This window comes from Acomys minous (assembly GCF_964271855.1).
Source record: "Acomys minous genome assembly, chromosome: 15".
In the NCBI taxonomy this organism is placed as follows: domain Eukaryota; kingdom Metazoa; phylum Chordata; class Mammalia; order Rodentia; family Muridae; genus Acomys; species Acomys minous.
In genome coordinates this window covers 29,965,647-29,988,761 of record NC_140497.1, presented here as the reverse complement: position 1 = coordinate 29,988,761, position 23,115 = coordinate 29,965,647, and the positions used below count along the sequence as shown (strand labels likewise).

At 43.1% G+C, this 23,115-nt stretch overlaps 1 protein-coding gene, 1 long non-coding RNA gene and 1 pseudogene across 4 annotated transcripts in view; 1 reads left to right on the top strand and 2 right to left on the bottom strand.

The window, feature by feature from the left end:
- ZDHHC2 (zDHHC palmitoyltransferase 2) overlaps nucleotides 1-8,910 on the bottom strand; it is a 60,515-nt gene extending 51,605 nt beyond the window's left edge. Inside the window, exon 1 of one of the 2 annotated variants that reach the window (XM_084759676.1) lies at nucleotides 8,553-8,910. In XM_084759676.1, the coding sequence (XP_084615802.1) occupies nucleotides 8,553-8,679 (127 nt within the window). In that variant the 5' untranslated portion in view covers nucleotides 8,680-8,910. Of the gene's footprint in view, nucleotides 1-782; nucleotides 1,006-8,552 lie in introns of those variants that run through there. The other variant, XM_084759677.1, reaches the window with a different exon arrangement.
- Nucleotides 1-23,115, top strand: part of LOC311584942 — a 753,214-nt gene that overhangs the window by 3,198 nt on the left and 726,901 nt on the right. The window lies entirely within an intron of this gene.
- LOC311585004 (peptidyl-prolyl cis-trans isomerase A-like) lies at nucleotides 11,820-14,837 on the bottom strand (annotated as a pseudogene). The gene is made up of 2 exons: nucleotides 14,675-14,837; nucleotides 11,820-12,324 (listed from the first exon to the last, which is right to left on the bottom strand). The product of its transcript is annotated as a peptidyl-prolyl cis-trans isomerase A-like (transcript).

Genomic DNA, 23,115 nt, shown 5'->3' with positions numbered 1-23,115 from the left:
AGTTCTAACCACCTTTGGAATGTTGCTTTACCAGCAGACAGCATGAGGGAGCTCTGTCAAGGTTCTAATTTATCACTTTCAGGCTAGAGAAGATGGTCATTTCTATAGTCATTATAGACTGAGTGCTGCAATCTCAGGAGACCCCTGAACTTGCCTCTTTCTAAGGAAAAGAAGGCAGGGAGAAGCGATACAACTGTCAAAGCACATGGAATCCACAGGATACTGTAACTATTAGCTCTCTGTGTGCCTGTCTCTGTTTTTCTGTCTCTTTCTGTTCTCTCTCTGTCTCTCTCTCTCTCTGTGTCTCTCTCTGTGTCTCTCTCTGTGTCTCTCTCTGTGTCTCTCTCTGTGTCTCTCTCTCTCTCTCTCTCTCTCTCTCTCTCTCTCTCTCTCTGTCTCTCTCTCTCTCTCTCTCTCTCTCTCTCTCTGTTGTGTTGATGGAGACTGAACTTAGGACTCCACACAAGCTAGGCAGATGCTCTACCAGTAAACAAACCAGCACACCCCCAGCCCACATTCCATCCTTCTGAGAAGGAAAGTCACAAGAATTCCATAAAATAAAAATAAAACAACAACAACAAAAAAAACAATAAAGGATATTTCATTGAGAATTCATTCTAACATGTACTGTGTATATTTATCTCTGAGTAATTTCGTCTGCTTTTTAAACGTGTGTCTTAGTGGTGGCATTTCTCAGCACGAAAGTCAAAAAAGATCAAATGGCGATCTTTCTTGAACCACTTTGCTCCCTCCTCACCATAGGAACAACAGCCACAGCTCACCTTGTTTGTGCTCAAGCCTTTAATGTTGGGACCATTTTTACTGGCACCACAGCATCTTCAGTGTACGACAGCTAACCCCCAAGGCAGTGGCTCCTTCAGAAGCCCATCCCTCTGGCATACTGTTAGCTCTGCTCCGTCTGCCTTCTCTTTGATCCTGCGAATTTTCTAAGATATATTCTTCTTCAGTCTTCCCATAGGTTCTGAGAAATTATATTCATGAAATTCCTTGCTTGTTTTCACAGACTAAATTAGGGTGGAGCTAAAGTGGTCCATCTCTCATGCAAGCAACAAGGAAGTTAGTCGAACCACCACCCAGTTCACAGCAGGAGCAAGAACATCTGGTCATAATCTGACTGTGAGATGCGCAGATGGAAACAGCATCGCATTTGAAGGCATCACGGCTGAGGCGCTCTCCCAGCATCTTTTCATCTTCTTCATTGATTATCCTTTCATGTGGGTCCAATGATCAATTTACAACTTCCTGGCAGTTCCCTGTTCCATTTCTGTCACCCTAACACCTGTTCTGTGTAGCTGGCAAGAGGAAGGCACCCCTCTTTCCTCATGTACAAGCTGAGGGAGGCTGGTCTGGGTCTCCGGGCCCACAGTTTTTGGTGGCTTTTGTGAAATATCTCCATTAAGTTCTGTAAATCATCTCTGAGAGGGAAATGCTTGCCAGGGAACCAGGGTTTGATGGCTGAACCTCCCTCAGCTTTGGACAATGATGACTTTTCTAACCTTTGTGTACACACACACACACACACACACACACACACACCTACCCTAGAGAAGTTTACTTTGACTTAGGAAACTGGTCTTTCAGCTTCTGGTGATGGGAAACACTTATGAAAATGTTAGGATATAGATTACAATCCCAGGAGGAGTCTAGAAGCAAACTTTTCTACAAGTTAGTTAAAATTAAATCCTAATGGCTAGATCCTCTCAGATTTATTTGTGTTTTTAATTGGATGTCCTCACATGAAAAAAAAAAATAGGAAGTTAATTAAAAATCACACATTAGTTCCTTAAACACTTATCAATCATCTCTGAATGTTAAGAAGGTCAACTGTTTTATTTGTGTTATTTCTAGTAAAAATTTAACAGCATTATCCTACAAACCAAAAGGTACGGGATGCTCTAACACATTAATGGAGCCAAGAAGAAATCAGGCCTTTTTCTTTCCCCTTCTTACTCTGCCTCGAACCATTATATTGAAATTAGATAGTGACATCCAGAATTTTAAATGTTTGAATTTTAGATTAAGACTTGTTAATGCTTTACTTTTCAAATATTTAATATTATCAAGAAAAAAAATCACAGAGTGCATTTGCATTAATTTGATAAGAAGCATTTTAAAGTATAGTGGGGATCAAATGTTTTATGTCTCAACTTTTCATAGATGTATCTTTCTTTCTTTCTTTCTTTCTTTTTCTTTCTTTTTTTTTGAGACGTGGTTTCTCTGTGTAGCCTTGACTGTCCTTGAACTCACAGCGATCCGCCTGCCTCTGCCTCCCTAGTGCTGGAATTAAAGGCATGCGCCACCACCGCCTGGCTCACAGATGCATCTTCTATTTCATTTCAAACTATCCTGATACTTAAGCATAGTAACATCTGTTCCCTAAATTATCTTTCTGGTCTTTTGTTAATCTTCTTTTTAGTTAATTAATATTTCTATCCAGACCACACTTCCCCTTCCTTCTCTCCTCCCAGCTCTTCCCCTGTCTCTTGGATCTTAAAAGACAAACAAACGTAATGTCCTAAATAGTTTATAAAGTGAAAACCAACAGTAAGAATAAATTTTCTTATTTTTGTGTGGCTCAAATTACTTTCAAATTGGAAGGCAGTCTAGGGTCCTCAAGCTTCGGTCCTTGGGATTGCAGTGATTCTGGGCTCATGGAAGAACAGAGCTTAAAAGAACCTAAAAATGAGGGATGATATATTTTATCCTTATGGATATTTGTTTTGTTTTTAAGGAACAGAAAGTAAGTCTACATTACTCTTATTACTGATCCCTAAATATGTGGGTTGATTCTGGCTTTTTCATTTGTCTCCTCTATTTATGTACATAAACTGTACTCATCTATTTTGGAGAGTTAACTGGGTCACCCAGGCTGGCCTGAGACCCACGGTCCTCCTGCTGCTCTCTCTCCAGTGCTGGGTTATAGGTATGCATCTTCACACTTGGCTCCCTCAAATTCTTAAACATCTTCATTACGTATTATGAAATGTAATAGGTTGCAATCATGGCTGAGGTGTGTGTGTGTGTGTGTGTGTGTGTGTGTGTGTGTGTACGTGTATGCTAGTTGATGGAACACAGGGAGCATATTCAGAAGTCATTCCTCTTTACTAGCTCTTTACTTTGTTTTTTGAGGCAGGGTCTCTCTCATGAACCTAGAGTTCACCAATTAGGCTAGGCAGGCTAGGCAGTGGCCTCCTAGGAATCACCTGTCTTCATTTCTCCCAGCATTGGGATTGCCAGTGTGCTACCATGGCTAGCTTTTTACACAGGTGTGAGGGATCAAACTCATGTCTAAACATTTACCAATTGAGTTACTCCCTCAGCCCCGGAACACCTGACCACCATGTAGCTGGGCTTTTGGCTACTTAATTGGGTTCTTTTACCCACCTCCCTACACCACCCCTACCCCTTCCAATCTCCCAATACTAGGTAGGAAAGAAAGAAGTTAGAGGGAAAAGGGGCATTGATACGGTTAGACTACTTTCTACTGATTAGGGGCATCAAGTTTTTTGGGGGGCAGGGTTGATATTTGTCTTCGGGATATCTCCAACCAGCAATCCAGCAACCAATAGCAGCAGCAATCCCTGCCCCCCCCGCCCCCCACCCCCACACTCCGCCAGCCTGTTGGGATCTGGTGTTAATTATACCCTCTGAAGAGTTCCTAGAATTCCAAACACAAACTATCTTCAGCTAGCAAAATCACACCTGTGCTAGAGCAGGAGGCAAAGCATAGTCAACTGCTGTGGACAATCTGAAGTAGGCCCACATCCCACACCTGGAATTAAAAAAAAAAAATTCACATAACATTTCTATGTTAAAAAATAATTCCCATTACACCACATGGTAGGATTCACAGGAAACACCTCCACTAGGACACTTAGGGAGGGGGCATAGAATGTGGCAAAGGTAGCATTCAACACTTCCTCTACAGTCAGGCTGGGGCTGTCCTACACTACCTCTAAGCTTTGGAAACTGTCATAATTGCTTGAAGTTACTTAAGTGAAACCACAAGGAAACTCAAGAGTTGTGGGTGTATAGTCTAGTACTAATTGTCTTGTAGACAGCCAGGAAAGCATAGGAAATAATTTAGAAACCTTGGACCCTACTTATCTTGGGCTGAACATCCCTCTCGCCAGCGTAAGACTCTCAAGATATGCACAAACACCTCTCTCTGAATGCACTAAGCAACATGTAAGCAACATCAAGCTGCACTCATACCGCACTCCCCACAAGTAAAAGAAGCTTCTCTTCCTCTTGAGAATTATCCAACTTAGACAGGTTCTGTTTAATCACACTCCCCTTATGTGCCAGTAGACATTTGGGAAGGTCACTGCAGCCTGAACTGATTTGGGGTACATATACAATAAAGAAAGACTATGTTCTCTTTAAAGAAAAACCTCTTGTTTATCGTCTTTTGCCTATGCATAAAAGGGCAGACATACAGCTTAAATCAGATGCTTGATGGGAAAGGACAGGTGCAGTAGAAAAATGATTATTTAACCGAACCAACCAACCCACTCAAGCCACACCCCTTCTTAACAGATCCTCCTTCCTTTACACTTCATTAAAAAGAGCCTAGGACATAATCACGGGGCTTCTAAGCATCTTCACACATGCAGTCGGCATGCTCTCTTACAACATATTCTGACCTGCTGTAGCACTCTGCTTTGAATAAAGTTTCCTCACTCCTTTGCAATCTATGTGGGCTTCCATATCATTAAAAAAAAAAAAAAGTCTCAAACCCAGAAAAGTCTTGGCCTAGACCATGACCACAGCACATGCCCAAGGTGAAATCACGGCAGTGAGACATTTTAGGAAAACAAGAGACCAAAATGGTTCAGCAATGGTATGTGTTCGTCTCTTATAATAATTTTAGGAGATTTTTGGCAAAATTGGAATTATAATAAGACAGAAGGCATAAAAACAGATAAATCCATTTTAAGTGGTAGCACTTAAGAGGAACAAGTTCAATTGCCTTCTTCAACAAGCAATGTCTCCATACTAATTGTCACGGTGGTTGTGTGAATGGCACAGATCAGGTCTGCCATATCCCCTGAACACTTCCAAGGCTGAAGACACTCTTATTCCTCTGACTTTGCATCCTAAGTACACACCCTTATACTTTTTAACCCTTGGAGTGTGTTTCCATATTACCATACAGAAAATGATACAGCTAATATTTGAATAGATCACAGATGGGTAAGACAAAAAAGAAACAAGGGATGGAAATAGGAGCAAGAGGAAGAGAGAAGTAGCTTGATGAGAGAAATAAAAGCATGGAGGGGGATATGATAAAGGAGTTTTATTAACTAGCAGCCCATATAAACATATTCTAGGTGATTACCAGTATAATAGCCCTATTTTGTCTTTTATTGGCATAATTAGAAGCAATTTTACCTGAAATACATGAATCTTAATAGCTCTACACCCGATATATTTCAGATACACATTCCAAAAGAGATGAGTTATTTTTGTATAAAATACAAACACCAAGCAAAAAATTATGCTCACTGAGAAAGTGCCTAGAGAGCCACATACATGCATGTTGTTAAATATAGAAACTAACTATAATGAGAATCATTATCTCCAGTTTCCAAGGATACCAGCATAAGCACTACTCCTAAATTGCAGTTCATTCAGCAAAGGGCATAGAGTAATTTATATTCAGGGTCATCACCAGCTGACAGCAGATGTGGAAAGAGGACCAGGGCAAATCACCCTGCTTGCTTAATTCTGTTTATTACCTACTTCACTTTTCAGTCCCTGACCCCTATTCCTTTGGTTCCCAACACTGGCCAACATTTCATAGGAGAATTTTGAAGAATATGGTTGTAAATAACAATTTCCAAGAGGGGTAAAAAAAAAATCCTCAAAGGGCAGGGCAGAAAAAGATGTGATTAATGTTAGAGTGGGGGTGGGGACTGGCATTCTCATTTTCTTTGTTTGTGAAAAGCAGCAAAAGCTGTTTGCATGCATCAGTCTCATTGGTCGCCATCTTTCCCTGTGCATAGAGGAAGAACCGTACAATTAACCTCAACTTCTCAGCCAACCAGGATTGCGTAATTTGAGGCCCTTGGAGAATACTACTGGCCAACTGCCATGATTTCCAAAATCAAACTCACCATCTTGGAATTTTACTTTCTTGCCTTAAGGATCTAGACTTTTTACAACACACCCATGCCCTTTGTATGAACATATTTAAAACTAGCTTCCAATGACTTTGGGGGTAACCTCTGCACCACTGACTTGTTTGTGATAGTCCGCATTTGATTGCTTTTAGTATGGCAAGCATTTAGGTCACCATAGGTGGATAGTGACAAGGAGAGGTAGGACACTTTATTGGGTAAATATCAGGAAGAGGCCATGGATCCTAGGGAATTGTCCTGCTAAGTCAAACTGTCATTTATGAAAAGGTGATTCAGATTTTGCAGATACTTTATTTTAAAATTATGAAAATATACATAAAAATATATCTCAGGGGCTGGGGATGGCTCCATGGGTAAAGTGCTCGCTGCACAAGCATGAGGTCCTGAGTTCAGGCTCCCTCAGACCCACATAAAAGCCTGCTGAGTGCATGCCTGTCATCCTGCTCTGAGAGGTGGAGCCAGGTCAAAAGTAGGGACTCGCTGGCCTGCCAGTCTAGTGGAAAAGGTGAGCTCCAGTTTCAGTGAGAGAATGTGGAGTCCCAACACTGACTTCCGGCTTCTACACCCACTAGCATGTGTGAGCGAACCTGCACACACATGCACGTATGCAAAGACTACAAACAAATACAACATGGATGCATAATAGTAGCAATTTTTTCTATTTAGTTCCTTGACCGTCACCTATCCACTCAGAGAACTACAACCTCCCATGGAGCATCTGGAACCTTTTAATGTTGCTTCTTACTGGACATGAGCCATTATGCCAGGCTAAGCTTCTTAGCTTAATGGGATGATAAAGAACAAGCTGGCTATTTTGATAGTAAAGGCCTTCTAGGGCATTCCTCTTCTGCAACAAATGATACTGTTCGCTATTCCTCAGAAGTGACAGAATTAAAGCACAACATAAATTCCCAATAGCTATGTAACTGTATATCAGTAAGCAATCTATTTACAGATTAACTGTAAATACAGAGACTGCAATTTCTTTCTTCAACGTTCTTCCTATACATTATACATGATTAAATATTACATATTTATATGCATTGTCATGAAGATGTCAGTATAGCCTTGTATTTTTAATCAAAACAAATTCCTTGATTTGGGACTAAAAGGTGAGTTTCTGAATCTAATCAAGAAAGTAGTAAAAGCAAATGTAAAGACTATGTGACTGGGAAGATTCCTCGATTATCTTGTAAATCATGTCAAAATTATTCTGGTGTGTCATTTTGACACCATTTCACACAGGACCAACATTTGGAGATAAGATGGCTTCAGACGAGATTTTTGTGTTTCTTTCACGAAGCTGTTCAAGTTGCAAAGCTTTAAGGAAAGGGACTCTATTTACTTCTTGTCCCACTCAAGGCTAAGCACTAATTAGAGCAAAGTATAGTACCATAAGTGCAGTGGTGGTGAACATCAGACAAAATATTCACAGGTCACTAGCAGAAAAGTCATCCCGTTTGGACATTTCTTCCTGATAACATACATTAGCTTTCAGGAAGCCTCCAAAGGCAGAAAGTTTACATTAAGTTTCATAACTGTTTTCCCTGCTTATGCATAATCAATCTAAAAAAAATATCTTCAGCAACTGAACGTGCTCCACCCACCAAGCTTTATCTTGGACTAGGGCCACTTGGCTCTCTGGATGTAAAAACCTCAGATGATGGGTTTCCCCGCCCCACTTTCTATTATCCCAGCATCTAAATTACAGTCCTGTATTTTGTAAAATACTTTCTAGTGGCTCACCCCCTCTGCCTCCTTTTGAATTAGAAAAGTGTCTAATTATCCTCAAACCATAAAGGCAGTTACAACGCTAGTGAGCATTGACACGATTTTGTAAAAAGTGGGTCCATGTCCATCAGAAAAGAATCTGACTCTGCCACCAGAAGCTAAGGCCAACAGTTCCCCTCCCGGGTCTGGCGGAGCTCTGATTCTTGGCCCAGCTTCCAGCCCTCGGTCCTCCAGCGCAGCTTCCCTGGTCTCAGCTCTGCACTGAGGATGCAGAGCTGGCAGACCACTGTGGTCCCAGTTTCAGTCCTGCCCAGAGAGGGGGTGTGTCTGGCGTGGCAGTGGGGAGCAAAAGGCAAAGAGGGTACTCCGGGCTGTGCGTCCTGGAGTGACCAGGTAACCTGAAAGCTGCCAGGGGAGGCCAGGGGAGTGACAGAGTGCATGGAGGTTTCCAGGAGGCTGGATAACATCCACTTGGGATGTGGACAGGGAAGAGGGCGAGGGGTGAGGCAGACATGCAAGTAGGGGCCAGTGCCCGGGGCGCGGTGGAGCCGGGCGGTTGCACAAAGTGGAGGCAATCGCAGAGCGGGGCAGCAGTCCCGGGATGGCGGGGGAGACATGAGGGAGCGTTCTGGGTTCCGGCCGGGGGCACGCACTCACCTATGCACAGCTGGATAGCGTAGGCGTAGTAGGACCAGCCCAGCAGCAGGCTGATGAACACCACCGGGATCCAGTAGAGCACCCGCCGGCACCGTCGCCTCACGCCGCCCGGGCCCGAGGGCGCCATCTTCCAGCCGCACACACCTGCCCAGCTCCGTCGCCGCCGCCGCCCGCGGGCCTGGCTCGGGGCCGGGCTTGGGGCTCCCGGAGCACCCGGCGGGACAGGCCCGGGGGCGGCGGCTGGCTGTGCTGCGGCCACTGCGGCCGCCGTGGCGCTAGCTCCCCATCCCGCGGCGGCGAGCGGGCGCCGCGGACTCCGGCTGCTCAGCCCAGCTGAGGCGGTGGCTCTAAGGGGTGGGGAGTTGGGGGGGGGCGGGGGGAGGACGGAGGCGGCGAGGCGGCGGGAAGCTCCGCTCCGCCCCCGCCTGGTCCCCGCCCGGTCCCCGCCTCGCTGCCTCCCACTGGGCGGCGGGCTGCGCCCTCCGGAGGGTGCGGGGGCTCTGGGCTCGGACTCCTACTGCGCCCCAGGGCTCTCCTCGCTGACCCTTGCGCCGCCGGGCCTCCACAGGGGCGCTAGAGGTGGCGACCCCGTGCCCAGCTTGGCCCGCCGCCCCTTCACTTGGCACTGGATCGCAGGACTGCTACGAGGAGTGACACTTGCTTTGGGTCACCCTGCCCAGCCGCAAGCCACTCCCAGGGCGCGGACCCTGATCAGAAGAGCCTGTGGCAGGAGGGAGGAGCGGCCCGGGGCAAGGGGAGGGGGGTGGAGGGCCAGGGGGACCGGACTCCAGGCAGCTGCTATCTACCAGGCCCTGGAAGGACTGCGCCACCAAGTCCTCAGGCGCCCAGGCATCCTGCCTGGAAAATTTCGCTTCAACTTGTGGGTGCTGGTAAACTGACAGACAGCCGCCAAAGTGTGGCCAGTTTCTAGAACAGACCAGCGAAATAATGGTGTTTGGGCATGTGGACGCCCAGCTAGGTGCTCAGATAGTTACCAAAGGGGGGTTGTAGGAGGCCGCTTTCTGGCCTGAAGGGGCCAGCCAGAATGGGCCAATTGCATTTTACGTTGTGAATCCACTGATAACTAGAGTTAGGCATGGCGGTTCTTTGCTTGGAGAAGATTCTCTTTTTGTGCGTGTTAAATTATTTGGTGATTTTAAGAGTGAAGTTTACTGCTATCCGCTCCCAAGGGTCCTTCTCTTCAGTCTTTCCCATCCCATCCCGCCTAACAATGTTTTCTTTTGTGGTGGCAATTCTAAATTTAGCATATAGTAGATTTTAAAGTGGTTGCCAAAACCACTGAAAAGGATCCTAGTGACAGAACAAACATCCCGCAGTTAACTGCTGGCAAATCAAAAAGGATACATGTTTCTGAGATTACCCCTTTCCCATCATATACATAATTAGTATGTGTAACAGGAACCAGATAACATTAGTGAACACTATCCTTGCACCACACAACCATATTAAATAAAATTATCGTGATAATCATAATCGTGATAAGAACACTGACATGTAGAAATTCAACCCAAATTAACCACCTGGCTTTTCAATGATCTCCCTTAGACTGGATTAAATAATAAGACAATCTCCCTGAAACAGCTACTGCGTCAGTTCAGAAAAAACTTCATCTCACTGGCATTCAAAAGTGCATAGGAAACAGTAGTTGGGCTTATATGGAACTTTGAGCCATTGAAATGTTCTATTCAGGTGAGTCACTTTATTTTGCTGTAGTGTTTTAAAAATTCTTTTAAAAATATTTTGTAGGGTGGGCTAGAATGGATTCTTAACTTCCTCGTTATCCTTAGCACCTCCCATAGAATTCAACTTTATATTCTTAATCAGAATAGAATAAGGGAGTTTAAGCAAGTTTGTGGCCCTGGGTTCAGTATCCTCTACTAGCTTCCAATAAATAAAGTAATGAGACTAACAAGAGGAATTACGATTCCTGTATCTTAACTGAGATGCCGAGATACCGCATAAAGATGAACTAGCTGTTGGTGAAGATTAGTGGACATTACTGAAGACTCAAAAGAAGTCAACCCCATTCCGCACCCCTGAGAGCCATGGAGAAAGTGCCACCGTGTCCCATTGGATACCCAACAACACCTCTGTCATCTTCAACAGTTTTTCAGGGCTTGAAGTCAGGCCAGGAGAAATCATTCTACATCGATTTCAGTAAGAGAAGTCTGCAGGTTTAGCATCTTTAGAGGCCACATTTTTATTACGTCTCTAACACATCCATTGCTCACACTTATGACACTTGTGAAGTATTTTCATCTCTTTGCTACATCAAGGTTCCTATTATTAACTGAGTTGCTGAGTGTTCACTGTTATCTCAAACTGTCTAGCACAGGAAGGCAGGAAGAATCATGTCTATGTCTGAAGCCTCACAATGACAGGATTTGTCTCTGTCTGGCCTCTAATTTGACAGGCATAAACACGTATGCACAAATGCAAGCTCTTTGGTCAGCAGCCAGTGCTAGACACCAGGCTTTCATGAGCTTGGAAGAATAACTTTTATTCTCAGGAACAGACAGTCTTTGATCCCCCTGTTGACAGGAAAACAGTTTGAAGGCTGTACACAATTTACCAGAGATTTACTCTTCACAGAACCACATAGGTTTCAGCTCTAATTTTTATCTGTCTTTTAAAAGACTTCAAGGAACTATGGGTGAAGAAAGTCAGGCAGAAGGAGTTGAGGAGAAATATTTGTTTTTGTTTTGGTTTTTTTGTTTTGTTTTGTTTTGTTTTTGTTGTTGTTTTTTTTAAAAGAACTTGTCTATCCTGGTTCAAATGGCCAAAACAGCATCCCAGTAAGGCCTTTCCTGGAGTTTCCATCTACTTAGAAGTTTATAAAATTGAGCACACACTTCAAAGACATTCACTTTTTTTTTTTGACATTTACTTTTAAAACTACAAAGTTTCCTGTGATTAGATTTTGATTCTAGGAAAGATTCTTCTTCTCCTTCTTCTTCTTCTTCTTCTTCTGAGAGAGAGAGAGAGAGAGAGAGAGAGAGAGAGAGAGAGAGAGAGAGAGAGAGAGAAGAGAGATTCTTTTTTTTCCTGTTTACTTTTTATTCATAATCATAATCTTAATTCTGCAATCCAGCTAAATTTGGAGGGGAATGAGGACAATATGGAATCCAAAGAGCTTCAGTAAGAGCAGAGATTACAGGGGAGAGGGGGTAGGGCCGATCTTATGAGCTACAGAAGGAATGGTCTGGTGGGTAAGATGCCCGCAATTCAAAAGAATTAGAGTTGTCCTCAGTTGGAAATGGTGATCTTTTTGCTGGTCTTGCCATCCCTGGACCCAAAGCACTCCATGGCTTCGACAATGCTCATGCCTTCTTTTACCTTCCCAAAGATCATATACTCGCCTGCCAGCCACTCAGTCTTGGCAGTGTAGATGAAAAACAAACAAACAAACAAATAAAAACAAAACAAAAACAAAAACACTGGGAATCATTTGTGTTTGGTCCAGCATTTGCCATGGACAAGATGCCAGGACCTGTGTGCTTCAGGATGAAGTTCTCATCCTCAAATTTCTCCCCATAGATGAACCTGCTGCCAGTGCCATTGTGGTGTGTGAAGTCACCACCCTGGCACATGAATCCTGGAATAATTCTGTGAAAGGAGGGACCCTTATATCCAAATCCTTTCTCTCCAGTGCTTAGAGCATGAAAGTTTTCTGCTGTCTTTGGAACTTTGTCTGCAAACAGCTTGAAGGAGAAGCAGCCCAAGGGCAAGCGGCGACAGGTGACAGTGGTGTCTTCTTAGGAAAGGTTCTTGATCACCATTGCCTCTGCATCACAGTTCCCTAGATTCCTCAGTCACTGACCTCAACTCCATCTTGCCTTTGTGGTTAATACTGCAAATCTTGCTTCTGTTCTCAGATCCAGACTGAAATCTTCACCAAGTCTCTTAAAAAGTAAGTCACCACACCAACAAAACCTAGAAGCCTGATTCCTTGAGTCTCTAAATTCCATTAACACTCATTAATTTTATTGAGCAGCAAATTCCATTAACACCCGTGTTAGCCTAATCTCACCTTCTCAACCAGTGCACCCACCTTTATTGACTACCTGGGCACTTGCTCGATACTTCCTCTTTAGAGTATTCTTGGCAATTAATATTACAGTAAGAGAATATATTTGAAGCATATTTAGAACTTTATTTATTCACAGATATGTAAAAAATGGTTGTATAGTTATCTATAAGATACACATGAGTATCACCTCCTGTTATGATGGTCAGAAAAAATGAGGCAGCAGTCTAATCTATTTTCATTTATTGATGACTAGACTGTCTTTTTGTTGTTGTTGTTGTTGTTTGTTTTTGTTTTGCTTTGTTTTGTTTCGGTTTGGTTTTTCGAGACAGGGTTTCTCTGTGTTGCCTTGGCTGTACTGGGCTTGCTTTGTACACCAGGCTGGCCTCAAACTTATAGCGATCCACCTGCCTCTTCCTCCTGAGTGCTGGGATTAAAGGCGTGCCCACCATGCCCGGCCTTTTATTGTTTTCTTAAATGAAGCTTATCAGTTTGCGGAGTGAGAGGCTGAATCAGAAATCCATGGTCTTGGTGACTCCTAGATTATAAGCATGTTGATAAGTAGCTGTGCTTTCTGGCTTTACATCAACTTGATACAAACTAGAGTCATCTGAGAGCACAGACCCTCGATTGAGAAATGCCTCCGGGAGATCAGGCTGTAGGCAAGCATGTAGGGCATTTCTGTAATTAGTGATTAATGGGAGAGGATCCAGCCCACTGTGGATGGGGCCATCCCTGGGCTGGTGGTCCTGGGCCTTGCCTTATACCAAACAGGCTAAGAAAACTTTAAGGATCCAGCCAATAAGCAACACTCCTCCATAGCCTCTGCATCAGCTCCAGCATCAGGTTCCTGACCTGTTTTGAGTTTTGTCCTGACTTCCTTCAGTGATGACCTGTGATATGGAAGTGTAAGCAAAATAAATAAGCCCTTTCCTCCCCAACTTGTCTTTGGTGATGGTGTTTCATCACAGCAGTAGAAACCCTAGCTAGGAAAGTGGCAGAAATATTCACTGTGCGAGAAGAACATGCGTGCATCAAACATGATGTTCTGGACACATGTAAAAGAAAAGTGGTACGAGAGAAGGACCTTGCTTTAGGGAACACAGAAAATAAACAGTGCTTCAAAACTCATGCAGAAACCAGCCTGGCCCTCAAAAGCTATGTTTTCAGTTGTTCTGGAATTGATTGCATAGAATGAAAGACAACCTCCACGACCTAAGGATGCTTTACTCCGTGAAAACACTGAGAAAACTGTAAATGGGTGCGAACTGGTCACGACCCCATGAAGCACTCCAGAATTCCTGTGCGTCTATTAATGTGTCTGGCCACTAGATGGCAGGAGCATACTAACAGTATAGGTCTCTTGGCATTTTCTTTGCAGATTAAATAGTGTGAAACATTAACTTAACCAATGCAATTATAAATTATGACTTAATGATCAATTACACATAATTATAACCACTTATAATTACAAAATTTCACATTATAATTTAGTGGCTAATGAATAAAAATATTAACCTTACCTAGAAATTAGAAAGGCAAAAAATAATCTTTCAATACAGGAAATCACCTGGATTCTCCTTCCACTTCATGAAGTAAGAGTAATATCTGAAATTTTTTCATTTAAATAATTATTCTTGTCTGTACTGATTCCCTCTCTTGCCTGCAAATGTGAAAAAGCACAGCGTATTAACCCCAAAGGTGGTCAAATGGCCCCCTTTAGGAATCAGCATCTCCAGCGTGGATAGTTTAAAAATAATTTTTCAATTTCATTTGTTAGTTGGAACACAGAATAACGGGTTTCATTATGACATTTCCCAGCACACACACTGTACTTCGTTACACATCTGCTTCCCTCGTCTTACCTTCTATCATTCCTTCCCTTCCTCTCATGATTTTTCTTCCCTCCAGATAGTCCCTCTTTGTAATAAGAGCATGTGTGCATATACATGTTATGAAATAAAGGCTCCAAGTAGGAAAGAAAATATAACACAGATTTTTTTAAAGAGGCAAAACAATGGCACAAGTTCGATGGAAGAATCTGCAGTCTGTGAGTGACCAAAGGTCAGCCCACTGGCCAAAGGCAGCAGAACCCTGCGGTATGGTGGCAAGTGTCCCTGCGGTGTGGTGGCAAGCGTCCCTGCGATGCAAGGGTGGCAGTGGTATTCTAGGCAGGCCTTTTTGGTGCCAGCATCTTGGCCATGTGCCAGTGTCCTTTCTGTCAGCTCAAGCTGCATGCACACTGTCTTCCAGCTGATTCTGCAGGTTCCTGTATACCTAGATCTCTCTCTCTCTCCCTCCCTCCCTCCCTCCCTCCCTCCCTCCCTTCCTCTCCCCCCCACCTCTCTCTCTCTCTCTCTCTCTCTCTCTCTCTCTCTCTCTCTCTCTCTGTGCATGTGTGTGTAAACATTCAGAGTTTATTATGTTTACAGCTCTGTAACCCTGTCAGCGTTTTAATTTCATTCTGCACCCCATTTATTAAAGGATGTGTTAACAGTATTGAGGTCTAGGGTGAGTATTTCCAAGTTCTTGGCCTTTTATTCAAAGAGCTGAAAACAAGGGCTCACGTTATTTTGCAAAAGTAGCCAGATAACTTTATTCCATGTGAAGCAAAGTACAGGTTAAAGTGGTGCACAGGCTTGGTTAAAATGGCTCAATGGGTAACAGTACTTTTCTACAAGCCTAAAAGCCCAAGTTCAGTTCTCAGAACCCACATGGTAGAAGCAGAGAACTGGCTCCCTCAGTGGTCCTCTGTCCTACACACACATTCTAACGTATGCATTTGTGTGTGAACACATACATACACAATACATATGTTAAAAAAAACTTTTAAATAAGGATATGCTTTCAAGATTACCAGAGAGCCACATGAGTGAAGGTATTCAAGGGCCCTGGGCTACAGTCTTTTTATATGATGTAAAGAAAGATCTGGCTACTAAGGGGCATAATTTGGGTCGTTCCTCACTTTGATTGATAGATTAGGTAGATTAGATAGATACATTATTTTTTTTTTACTACTGTACATGTCCCTTCCCACAATGTACTTGATTTTAATCATGTGCATATTCAATTATGCATAGGCATAAGGTGCTAACTAGTGTATTCTTGCAAAAAGTCCATTTGAAGGACACGGTTTTCCTTAACGAGAATGGACCCCAAACCAGTTCAGGCCCAATCAGCCTTTCCATTCTTCTTTCTTTAATACATTGGAAATCTATTTGTCTAAGTCTGATTATTGTAAGGAGAGAAGCATATACTATTGTTCAGAAACGGGTATATGTGGGGCTCAGTGAAGATCAGTGTTGAAAGTGGGTTCTCAGGTTGCTAGGCAACCTCATGGTTTGGAAAGGTGTGTGAGCATGTGTTTGTGTGTGGTGTGTGTGTGTGTGTGTGTGTGTGTGTGTGTGTGTGTGTGTGTGTGTGTGTGTGTGTGTTAGTACATACAGGTAAAATTTATTTTTACCAAACACATCATTATAAAATGAAGATGTGCATAACACATACTTTAGTCTCAGGCTACTTCAGAACCATTCAGACTGAGACTCTCTGAGAAATAAGGATGAGGAAAGGAGGGACCAAGCCCATCCAGTTATATTCTCTGGTCCTGTAATACCCACTAGGCAGTCATCAACCATGTGTACTTATTCAAATTTTAAAAACCCTAAATTTAAATAAGATAAAATTCTTTCCCCCCCCCCAAGTATGGAGAGATGGCTCAGTGGTTAAGAGTGCTGATTGCTCTTCCAGAGCACCTGGGTTCAATTCCCAGCAGCCACATGGCAGTTCACAACTGTCTGTAACTCCAACTGACACCCTCACAGAGACATAGATGCAAGCAAAAAAAAAAATTGCACATAAAATAAAATAAAATTCTCAGTCCCATAGTTAAGGAAGCCATCCTCCAGTGTTCAATAGCGTCACATGGGCAGCAGTTCTATTGGACAGTACAGATGTAGGGCAGTTCCTTCACCACAGGCAATAGTGTTGGACAGAAGGTGACATTTTATATTTTCGGAATATTCATGAGGCCAGCTTTATTTTTGTACTTGTAAGAAAGAAAAGGACTCCCCATCTAATCTTAAGTCCACTGTTATACACAGGGGGACAATGCAGAGTAATGGGGAGTTGACAATTTTAGGTCTGTATTAGGAACTTTTTCTTTTACTTGAAGATGAGTCTAAAGACTGAAGAGCAGTTGGGGGACAATAGAGATAACACAGTCTTGGAACACAGACTTGTGTACAAATAATTACTTTGAAAGTGTGTATGAGAAACTTCTAAGAATCAGATGGCTACAGGAACTTTAAAAGGTAAACACTGGGTTTAAGTGCTAAGCCAACAGTGCTGAGAGATATGGTCTCATTTCTGGGTAGCATGAGCCTTGGGGCACAGAATGGCCTACTTCCTCATTCAGGGCCATCTGAATTCATTCTGTTTGGCTACTTAATGATTTCGTCATAGAAGCATCTGTAAAAACAACTGGTTGAGTTTGGTGGCTTGTGGGTTCCCAAGCCAGATGAGGGCCAGTAGAGAGTTGCCCATATTCCAGACTCTTCTCAGAGAGCATAGCAGGAGTGGTGCCGCTTCCTATCCTACCCAGAACAGGCCTGGGCCAACTCAACTCCATAGAGACCAAAGCCTTGCCGCATTAGAGTCAGTGGAGCTTGCTTCCTATGAACCCCGCAAGTCCCCTCCTCCTGACCCCACTTTGGCATTTATTAACATTTGCCCATCTTCAATCAGGTTTGTATATGCAAATTAGGTGCATTTCCTCTCTTGTCCTTTTTTCTCCCCTACCCCTTGACTTGAACTATATAAGCTAGACCCATGATTAAAAAAAAAAAAAAAAGCTGCCCTCCACTTACCAGTCTTATTTTGGGACCCTGACCCTCAGCTCCTCTGCATCCTGAGACCTTCAGTGCGAGCAGATAGGGAACCCACAGTGGCTCTGGAGTTGCAGGCTAGATTAGGGATACTGAGTTTACTTTATGGTAGATGCGGAAGGATGTGGGGTTATTAAGTCATACCCAGTGATCTGTGTAAACCCACTTGACTCTGGCTCAAGACACTTTCTCCTGGAAAAGGAAGGAAGTGAGGAAAGAAAAGAAAAACAACCAAAGTTCTCTCTATTAACTTTGAAAAAGTGTTTTATTTGAGTGAATATTTCCAAATATAGTCAAAGACCTAGACTGAACTTGAAGGCAAAGATCCTAATAGAGGTTATAATTGTGGAATTGGAGAGAACCTAAGCAGAGGTTTCTTCTCCTTTCTCACCCAGGCTTCTGAAAAGGGCAGGTAAATAAAGAATAAATATTTAATGATGACATTTAACAAAAAAAGCATGTTGACTTTGGATTGGTGGTAAAAATAAGATGGTTTTCAGGGGTTATCCCATCAGTTAGAATTTATGCCATGTAAATGACGTCCTATAGCTTGGAGTTCTTGAGCCTGTAATTGGTTTCAACTGTTTACTTAGACATTCCATATTTTAAATATCTTTGTATTATTTTACTGGCTGATAAAGCCTTTCTGCTTTCTTATATTCGATCCAGTGTTTAATAACAGGTCATGCTATAAAATACTACATTGTCAGTAGACAATCAAAACCATGTATATATGGTATATGAGACATCATGGGTTTGAGGCTTTTTCAAGCATGCAGGCAGTATAAGTGTTGAAGGCTCAGGAATGTTTCGAGATTTTGGATTTTGTGCACTGAACAAAATAATAATGCATTTTCATTACCTTTGGTTTCCCCCTTGAATTCATTAAAATAATAAAGATTCAGTGAGAGACCATACCTCGAAAAATAAGGTGTGGAGAGATGGAGGAAGACATCCCACTCTGACCGTTGGCCTCCACAACATCCCCCCATGGGCTCTTATAGGCATACACATATATGTATTTACTTGTAGATACAATATACACCAAAAAGGAAGGAAGGAAGGAAGAAGGGAGGGAAGAAAGAGAAGAGATGTATAGCTGAATACTGAAATGAAGCAGTATTTTTACTAAGATGATTACTTATTGTCTATGGCCTGGCTGAGCACTGCAGGTTATTCAGCACACCTGGTATCTCTGCACATTAACTGGTTACGCCTTTCTTGGGTTTTGTGACAAACAAATATATTCTCTTCCCTTTTGGGGTTGAGGTGGAGATGGTTGGAAGTTTCGGAAGACATTATCAACTGCAAGATAACCACTGTTAGACTAAAGAATGCCACAGAAGTTCCACCTTAAATAGTGATTGGTGAGATTTTTTTTTTACCATAATGTTCCATTGTATAGAAAAAATTATGTGGATCATTCTCATTTTAGAGGAACATAAATCTGTTTCTAGAGATATCGAAGAGAAGGCAGAGTATTGTCTTATTTGTCCTGCAACATCATATTTCAGGCTAGCTATTTAAGATAAACCAAAGTATCAGCATTAGAGTTTGGTTTTCCACCAAGTGTTGCTGTGAGCAGATCTGAGCCTGATGAAGGAATCAGCCACAGCGAAGGGCAATCACACACTGTGAAGCACACAGGAAAGAAAGCATTCCAGTTAATTTGAATAGAGATATGTTTATAGGGGTAGTCACTTGTATGTATATCATTAAAAGTGTCTTATTTATATTCTAAACTAAAATAAAACTTGGCATAAAATACACATATCCAAGATTGGGAATCACTTTGAATCACTGTGAACTAAAAGAGACATTTTGTGTCTAAAAGTAAAATGTTCATAACTCATGTGATATCTGGGCATATTTCTATGAACATTCTGATGCCAACATATGTTTCTTAGAACTTGATGATGTCCATTTTGAGGATAAAGGTGTAAATTATATGCAATGGCGTTGGAATCTTCTCCTCTAAGTAGAGCGCCTCCAGCTCTTTTGAATAATCCTCTGTGTTGGATATTTCCATTTGCTCATCCAGATCTACTCTGTGCCCTGATTCATATGATAGGAGGCTCATCTCCAATTCATCTCAGTGGACTCCTTTCCATTCTGGATTCTATTTGACTCACTCATTAGGAGGAAGATTGGAGGCTCAGAAAATAGCCTAGGAGTGTCTGTTCCATCTCCTTTAGCTTGACACAAAAGATCATAGCTGATGGGAGATAACGGCCATGACTGCCTTTGCATGGACACTAATTACTGTATTACTTTTCTTTTTAATTTTTAAAAATTAAAAAAAATATTAAAACCTTTTTATTGGTTCTTGGTGACTTTCACATCATGCACCTCAGTTCCACTCACCTCTCCCCTCTATCATACCTGCCCTCCATCCACCCTTGCAAACTCCCACCCAACAGAGAAAAAAAAAAACTCATTGTGGAGTGTGTCACAGCATGTCTCACAGTATAACCTTTGTCCACACTTCTTTGCTTGCAAATGGTCATTGCAATGACTTGTTGGTGTGGTATGAGGCCCCTGGCTTGTGTTACTCTATCAATATTGGAACCTCACTGCAAGTTCTCTCCCTAGGGTAGGTAGCCTGTTGTTGCTTTGCGTCATGGAGATCCTCTAGTTTTGGATCCGTAGGACTGGCTCCTTCATGCACTCCAGCAGTTCATCTACGGGGTGGATGTTGGGGCGAGCCAATTCAAATCTCTGGATCTGGGCGTGAGAGGTATCTGAACTGGTTAACCCACCAGCTGTCCCACTCTCACACCCTTCGGGCCAGATCATCCGCAAACCCCACGGGCAGCACCAGTTCTACCCTCCTGGCCTGGCGAGGTACAGGGCCAGCTCTCCTGAGTGCTGCAGCTGGTGAGGGACATGGCCAGTTCTCCTGTCTGCCATAGATGGTGAGGGACTAGGAAGGGGAGGAGGGAGTCTCTCCTTCATCCACTGTACCACAGTGAGATGAGCAGTAGGACCAGCTCTCTCATGCTCCTATCCTGGGGCTGGATCATCAACAACTCTAGCACCTTTGTGGTCTGCTCTCCTCCAGATGGCTAGGGATGGGGTCAGCTCTCCTACTGTCATGCTCCCAGGGCCAGCTCACCCAAGATGACCAGGTGAGGGATGGGGCCAGTCCTGCACAGTCCTAAGACATCAACATGTCCCACAGTGGCAGCCCAGACTAGGAAAGTCCACCCAGCCTTTGGTAGTAACCAATCCTGCTACTGTAGGGCCAGGACCCCACCATGGTCCCAGGTAGCAGCATGGGCTACTCACATCAGGCTGTTCCTCACCACCATTGAGTCTCCAGTTCTGCCTCTCTTCATTGTGCCCACATCCTTCTGTTTCTCTCTCTTCCAGTTCTCCACCACTCACTTGCTCCTCTTAGCAACACAGGGTCTCAGAGGGTTTGGGGTCACCACAGGAACACTATGCCCCGCTGGTGCTTTATGGTCCAGCAGGGGTCATCTTGGGCATAAGTCTACCCTGCCCCTCCGGGCCTGTATGCCACCAGACTGGTTGTCATCTCAGGCTAGCTCCTTGTCCAGGCCCCATGGTGTTTGTCTCAGGCTCACTCCTTGCCAGACCAGCCTGACTGGCCCCTTGTGAGGGTCATCTGTCTCAGACACACTCCCATCTGCGACCCACAGTCCCAGGCGCGGTTCTTCTAGTGGTCTTCTCAGGCTCTTTTTTCCCCCCCCAGAGAATGTTGGGTTACTAATCATTCAAATGTTCACAGGTCAGAGCAGAGCACAGATGCAGACATATCCTCTCTGCCATCCACTGACCCACATGCCACACAGCAGCCACACCTGCAATGCCTCTAAGGGAAGGTATATTTTTATTTTTATTGCATGAGTATTTTGCCTGCTTGAATGCCTGCTTGTCATATGTACATCTGGTTCCCGTGTAGATCAGAGGAGGACACAAATACCCCGGAACAAGAGTTCAGACTGTTGTGAACCACCATGTGGGTGCTGGGAATGGAACTCAGTTCCTTTGCAAGAGTAGCCAGCGCTCTTAACCGCTGAGCCATCATCTCTCTAGCCCCCTGTATTTGGTTTCTTGATGTTGTGACAAAATACGGGGGAAAAAACAACTTAAAGGAGGAAGGACTTATTTTGGTTCCTGATTGTAGGGTCTATTCTTTTCTATCATGGTGGAGAAGGCATGGTCAATGGTTACAGCCAATCCACTGTCAGGAAGCAAAACAAACAAACAATCAAACAACAAAACAACCCACCAAAAAACAAAAAACAAAAACAAATAAACAAAAAACCATGGTGGTGGTGCTCAGTCTCTTCTCCTTTCTATTCTGCCAGGGTCCCCAGCCCATGGAATGGAGTTGTTCACATTAATGTCTGATTTTCCCCCTCAAGGCAATCTAGAACCCCTCTCACAGACATGCCTACATATTGGTGGTCTCCTAGGCAATTCTTGATCCTGTGAGCTTGACAATCAATACTAAATATCATCATCACCAAACTAATCAAAATGTCCATACTCTGCTTTCTCTAATTAAATTCTTCTCAATTATCAATTCTATTTGTCATTTCTTTTCTGCTTCTTGTATTATCAATATAACAATCCAACCTGTTTGTAAATCTAAGCATTAATTTTTGCTACAGAAAAACATATACATTTCTACTAAATTCTTACTTATAAAGTTTATATTATCTTCATTATTTCTATTAAAATAAAAAATTCACAACAGGACTATATGTTGTGGAATAATACATAACAGCTATAGAACAGTAAATTTAGAAAGAAATAAAGATAAAAAACTTCATGTCATTTCAAGAATTAGCAGTACCAGTGCTGTTTAACTCTGCTTCCACTTGGTTTCCTTGGAATATTTGGTTAGAGGAGAAATGATAGCACACAGACACAAATTCTTTGACACTCTTCAGGAAATGGAGGCTCACTGAGATTGTAGGCATATGCCTGTAATTCTAGCTCGCAGAAGGCCAAGGAAGAGAGACTCAGAATGAAAAGGCACCCCAATGGCTATTGGTAAGACCCTGTCTCAAAAACAAAGCAAAGAAACAACAAAAACATCTAAACAAAAATCAAGATGTTGATGATGTGATTTCTAGTGCTGGCTACTTTCTGTTTCTAGAAGGCATCCTTTGGCCATATTCTCCAATGGGGCAAGGGACAAACAAGCTTTCTTTGGATTCCTTAAAAAAGGTCCTGACCCCATTAGGGTCCAACCACTACAACCTAATCAACTCCTGATCTCCCACAGGTTCTACCTCCCAAAACATCACTTTGGATGCTAGGATTTCAGCATAGGCCCTCAACACATTCAGACCACAGAAGTCAGTGTCTCACTTTATCTATCAGAATTAACCGGAATTAATGTAATTTAGGATTAGGAAAAGCCATGTGACTTTCTTCTCTGTCTCTCAGCCATGGATCGCTGAGAGCCTGGAAGCCACGTCAGGAGCCCATAGCTCGCTGAGTAAGCAGTCCTGCAATTCCTCTTTCAGATGCCAAGGGTTTCATTTGGAAGTGAGTGCAATCTCATGAGCTAAACTAAACTGCTCCAGAATGAGACATTCTAGAAGGTACTTTTTCCTACTACATCTTGGGATAATTTTTAATGCCTTAGTAGATG